A 5,912-nucleotide genomic window follows, 5' to 3' on the forward strand; every position below is an offset into this window, starting at 1 on the left:
TACCATAATAGGAGAATTCATAGAAATACACACGAGTGTATTGAGACTGAAGCTCAACCTGCTTGATGATTGATTTAGTAAACAAGACAACGCTAACGTACTATGGGAAAAAAATATAAAAAAATCAAAATTCGCCAGAAATGAAGCAATACCGGCGTAAACATACTTGATTTTATTTGCAAGTAGGTCTAAATCTGTACCAGGTTTGGGTTTGGGTTTGATGGTGTTACTATTCTTGGATTCATATCGCAACCAAGAGCGAAAAGCTCAAGAATCCCAGGAATCACTAGAATACGATTCGCAACATTAATTAAAAACACACCTTGGGTGCCCTTTTGCTTATCGTCATTTTTGTTACTTACTTTTCAATACCTTAGCTGATTCGTCAGAGGTTGTTCCTATCATCAGTGGAACTTGATTGAATTTTCCACGTTCTACAACGTCGTAGGTTAGTTGGGTTACATACGCCTCCTCGTCTTCCACTTCAATCACTGGTCCTGACTAAAAGACAAAGTATTATGAGTCGTTGCTGTTGATTTCATTACAAGGTTGCAGCGTTCAATTTGACATTTAGAAGATATCAATAACTACAACAACATAATCAGTGAGAGAAAGGATCAAAGAAGAAGATATTTCCTTTTCCTATGCTTAAATTTTTCAATTAATTATCTTGAACACATAACCGGAATTTTGTTTTTAACACTTACTTCAGAATTTACATTAAAAACTTCCGTTAGGACACCAGTTGATTGACTTAGAAAAAGGTCCCTAATTTCGGTGGTTGTGTTTTCGTCGGAAATCAGAGGATTGGCGATGTCATAAGCGCCCTTTTTGCAATCGCTTTGGGACGTCAGACTCAACTTCGTCAAAGAACAGCCTCTCTGACAGATGGCCGCCCTGTACAACCCAGCCGATTTCTCGCTAACTATGTGTGCTCCGACAGATATACCGCCAGCACTTTCACCGAATGGTGTATCCTTATTTGGATCCCCGCCGAAAAATTTGATGTTTTTCTGGGTCCTTTTCATAGCCATAGGAGTTGATCTTTTAACCCGGCGTTGCCCAAAATTAGATTGTCCGCGATAGACAAAAAACCAAATATTCCCAGCATATAATTAACAGTGACCACGATAACGTCTTTATTTACCAGGGCATATGGTCCAAAAACATCGTCATTTGCACACCCGCTGCCGTGTATCCAGAGCATAACCTGTAATTTCTCTTCTGTAATCTGATAATAAATTATTATGATTGCAGCGCATCTTCAAGTGAGCTTAGAATAATATCCTTACCTTTCTTGCAGGTGTGCAGACATTGAGAAACAAAGTCTTCGCTTTGTGGTGTTAAGTCGGTGAGCATTGTCAAAGAAATATAACAACTTCTGTGTTGTATGTGTTCAATATGCCTTCCCATGGCTCGTTGGGTATCGGAGCCTGAAGCAATTTCCAACATTATACTCAGAACCAAATGTTTAATTTTGACGCTGACGGTACCTGGAATCTAAGTTTCCCTAATGGGGAGAGTAGCGTATGGAATTCCTCCATAGGCATGGTAGCTGTAATTTGCAGTTTGAATTTTAGACCCAAGAAGCGTGCCATCGGGAAGTTGAACTAAAAGGTCGGCACGCTGTAAACAAGCACAAAATAATATTCAAGGGACCTATTGGAGGTTATATCGTGGAGTAAAACAATTAGGAAAAAAGAGTTCGAACTTTGGTCAGTTACGCAACAAAAATGAAAATGAAATCGATCTGCATTGTATTTATATGAAAATGGCAGCTGATAAAAGATTAATATCGAAATATCTGATATATTTCTACTCCCTACTCCAAAATATAGAATTATGCACTGGTTAGGACTGCGATAAGTGTTACTTAAAGACGTTCAACTCGTTAATGACGGTCGCGTTTCCGATATTTTAGTCAAAGGTTTGGGAGCCATCGGATGTTTTCTTTAGATTTCAAAGTCTAATGGTATTTTGACGTTTGTCAGTTCTGAGTGAATTTATTCGTGCTGTTTTTCAACATTGTACCCAAAAACCAATGGTTGTAGAAAAAGTATAGCACGTTGATAAACTTCATCAGAGTATCGTTTATTAATGTAAAGTTAGTTCTAACGTTATATATTCTTCTATAATATGGGGTCTTCAGTGGTATATACTGTAGAATGTAAAAAAAAATACAATTGCTATATATTTATATTAAGTAACTGAATAACATTCCACTAAAATCCATCAAAAGGTTGCTCTCCATAAACGTAAAATACTTCATTCCACATGTGCATTTCCTTCTTTTTCTTGCCGTATTTAACTTGAATTGTCTCGTCTATATCTAGATAAGGGATATCGAATCTGGATGCTTGAGGCCATCTTACGTTGAGAAGCAGCGGATCCACCGGATCTGGTGTAGGGTTCCTGATAAATAAAAAAATTAGCTTGCTAACAGGAACTCTTCCACTCATCATCCACTCACAAAATCTTTGCGAAATTGGTCCACAGTCGAGCTAGCTGCCTCCTCATTACAAATTCTCCGCTCGTAGTCAATTCATGTCCAGTGGTATTAAAAAGATAATACACATCTTCGCCATGTCCTACTCTACCAACACCTGAAATAGAATGAAATTTACGGTCGTGTATCGCTTAAGATACAAATTTAATCGAAAGGTACCTTCTACTGTGCCGTGGCTTACTGCTCCGAAATAAGAGAATTCATAGAAATACACAGGGGTGTATTGGGATTGAAGCTCAACCTGCTTGATGGTTGATCTGGTGAACAAGTAATCACTGGCAAACTAAAAGCGAAAAATAAAGTTACAAGGGAATTCAAAACACTGTTTTTAAACATAATGCGATAACAATTAGGGTCAAATACTCAATTTGGCTTGCTAAGAATACACGCATATTAACAATTACCTCAATAAACGTTGAAGTGTTTGCCACGAATGTCCCGTTACCAGCGTATGTAGTTTTAATTTTACTCGCAAGTAGATCCAAATCCGTACCAGGTTTAGGCGTTAAGTTTGACGGTATTACTATTCTTGGATTCATATCGCAACCCAGAGCGAAAAGCGGAAGAATTCCAGGAATCACTGCAACGTTATTGAAATTATTAAATAAGCGTAATCATACCACTTTTTTCTTTGCCAAAATTTTCTTGCTTACTTTCTAAAACCGTAACTGATTCGTCAGACGTTGTTCCTATTATCAATGGGACTCGATTGATTTTTCCAGTTTTCACAAGATCGTAACTCAGTTGAGTGATATACGCATCTTCGTGTTCCACTTCAATTACGGGACCTGACTAAATGACAACCATTATGAGTGGACCTTTGGACACCATTCAAGTATACACATAATGGGTTAAACATGTTTTTTCTAAACCATAATTTATAGGTTTGTGATATAGGCTACTTACTTCGGAATTTATATTAAAAGCTTCCGTCAAAACGCTAGCTGGTTGTCTTAGGAAAAAGTCCCTAATTTCAGTCGTGGTGTTTTCGTCGGAAATCAGGGGGTCTATGGCTTTGGCGATGTCGTAAGCGCCCTTTTTGGAATTGCTTTGAGATGTAAAAGTCAATTTCGTCAACGAACATCCACTTTGACAAATAGCAGCTCTATATAACCCAGCCGATTTCTCGCCCACTATGTGTGCTCCGACAGATATTCCGCCCGCACTCTCGCCGAATATGGTAACTTTCTCTGGGTCCCCGCCGAAAAACTCGATATTTTTTTGTGTCCATTTCATAGCTAATAGCTGATCTTTTAACCCCGCGTTTCCCAAAACAACTTCGTCTTGGGTAGACAAAAAACCAAATATTCCCAAACGATAATTAATCGTGACTACTATAACGCCTTCATTTGTCAGTGCATACGGATCATACAGATCATCATTTCCACATCCTGCCTTAAACCCTCCACCGTGTATCCAGAACATGACGGGTAATTTTTCTGTAATCTAATTGAGTTGTTATGGTTGCAGCCTATTCATAAAGCTTAAAATAATAAAATTACTTTTTGCGCTGGTGTGTAAACATTGAGAAACAAACAATCTTCGCTTTGTTTCGTTAAGTCGGTGAACATTGTCATCGCAATACAGCAACTTCTGTGTTCGGTAGCATCCAATATTCCATCCCATGGTTCATTTGGTAGCGGCGCCTGGGACAGTTACCAAAGTTATATTAAACACAAAAGTGATATTTTTAAGCTAAGCACCTGGAATCTAAGCTCCCCTAGCGGAGGAGTACCATACGGAATTCCTCGATAGGCATAGTAGGTGTAATTTTCGGTTTGAACTTTAGATCCAAGAATTCTGCCATCTGGAAGATCCACCAAAAGATCGGCCCACTAGAAAAAGTACGAAAAATTATAGCAGCCTCAACATCATCATTACTTGACGATGGAAATTCAAATTTTTAAACTGCGTAACAATCCATCTTTATCTTAAAGAACTAACACTGTTAATTTTGATCCAGCAAGCACGACACATGATCACAAAATTAAAGTCAAAACAATTTAGTTGAAAATAATAAAATAAAAAATAATTAAACTTACCGCCAATGAAATGTTTACTATCCCAAGTAGTATCAAACGATGCATTTTTGTTGTGACAACTTTTAAGCGTCGAATTTCTTTATATTCAACTGGCTTGTACTTATCAAAGATAAATATCATTATATTTCAATAGTATATACGCAAAAAAAAATTATCTCAATTATACTTATCTACTACAGCGTGTAATATTGACATCGAATTCCAAAAACGCGCATTGACTCATCATTTGGCGCTACAACCCTGGGTGGGTTTCGACTGCTTGCACAACTTTTTTTCCAAATGACCTTGTCTTCCAGCGGCATATAATTAAAAGAAATGTTCCTTTTTCGGATTTTTCATTTAATGCTGAGGGTACAATGTCTAATAATGATGTCAATTCAAAGACTCATTTCAATTCGGGAAAAACAAACACATAAGTATTTATCTACTTTCTTCTTGTATACGATATTTGCGCTCATATTAAAGAATTGTATTTAAAAGTAAAATTGCTCTAAGTGGTATTAACAATCCATTTACCTATCATCTCCCGAACAAAAAATATAAAATTTACCTCCGGGGTATGTTGTGTACGGCAACAGCGAACCTGGTTGCTTCGCTTTCTCTGTCTTGGGTGAGAACCTCCAAATACTTTTTTCTGTAATATTGGATTCGTCTCTTTTTTCGCTTTTAAAAACAAAATTAATATGAACGCTAGAAGCCCTGTTGCAGAAAAAGCTAATTATAACCACCTGAGGAAAGATTGTAACTGAAGAGACCAAGGGAAGTTGAGCTGGGCTAGGCGGACGACCTAGGACAGTGGCTAAAATAACTGTTAGCGGAGTTTTATCAATAAAGGGGAAGAATGCTGGGAGCTGTTGCAATATTAGTGTTTTCAGTATGATATGATGTTTCATAATAAAAAAATCAAATTTATCCACCTAAGCATTTAAAGCAGACTGGTCAACCACGTCTACAGAGACATACTTGTCCTAGCAGAAGCAGATGCGTAATGGATATGGAAAAAACAATAGTGAAAGCTAATTTAAAAACAAATATAATGTAGGTGTTTTAAGTTGAACCAGAATGCTTACCCCGACCACAGCTTTTGTAGCAGCAGCACTCAGAAGCAATGTCAAGCATCAAGAAAGTTGAAAAGAATGCTCTATTCGTTTAAAGGAAGGGACAACACAATCCATAAAACTTGGAGAGCCAACTATGAAACAGGATTTTTAAGAGCTGCATGTTGGAAGCATGCATGCATAAATGAGAGAAGACTCAGAAAGGACATATATACTATTAACAAGGATAATAAATTACTAAAATTACTAAATATTACTAAATATGACTAAAATTACTTAAATATTTCTAGAAATGGATACATTACA

The 5,912-nt window shown here is 37.1% G+C and overlaps 1 protein-coding gene across 1 annotated transcript; it reads right to left on the minus strand.

Moving 5' to 3' along the window:
- Positions 1–2,143: 2,143 nt before the first annotated feature.
- Positions 2,144–4,636, minus strand: LOC132696454 (juvenile hormone esterase-like). The gene is made up of 9 exons (XM_060661271.1): positions 4,549–4,636; positions 4,210–4,341; positions 4,009–4,152; positions 3,413–3,952; positions 3,160–3,298; positions 2,911–3,086; positions 2,666–2,789; positions 2,471–2,603; positions 2,144–2,412 (listed from the first exon to the last, which is right to left on the minus strand). The coding sequence occupies exons 1-9, from the start codon at positions 4,591–4,593 to the stop codon at positions 2,223–2,225; spliced, it is 1,623 nt and encodes a 540-aa protein (XP_060517254.1). The 5' UTR covers positions 4,594–4,636; the 3' UTR covers positions 2,144–2,222.
- Between the last annotated feature and the right edge of the window lie 1,276 nt (positions 4,637–5,912).

Source organism: Cylas formicarius, unplaced genomic scaffold (assembly GCF_029955315.1).
Source record: "Cylas formicarius isolate icCylForm1 unplaced genomic scaffold, icCylForm1.1 PGA_scaffold_1__22_contigs__length_36826433, whole genome shotgun sequence".
Lineage (NCBI taxonomy): Eukaryota > Metazoa > Arthropoda > Insecta > Coleoptera > Brentidae > Cylas > Cylas formicarius.

Excerpts from the sequence above, each read along its gene's own strand:
- LOC132696454 (XM_060661271.1), bottom strand. The coding sequence starts at position 4,593 with ATGCATCGTTTGATACTACTTGGGATAGTAAACATTTCATTGGCG. Across the intron at positions 4,153-4,209 it reads TAGGGGAGCTTAGATTCCAG|GCGCCGCTACCAAATGAACC; the intron begins GTGCTTAGCTTA and ends TAACTGTCCCAG. Across the intron at positions 2,790-2,910 it reads ACACTTCAACGTTTATTGAG|TTTGCCAGTGATTACTTGTT; the intron begins GTAATTGTTAAT and ends TTTCGCTTTTAG.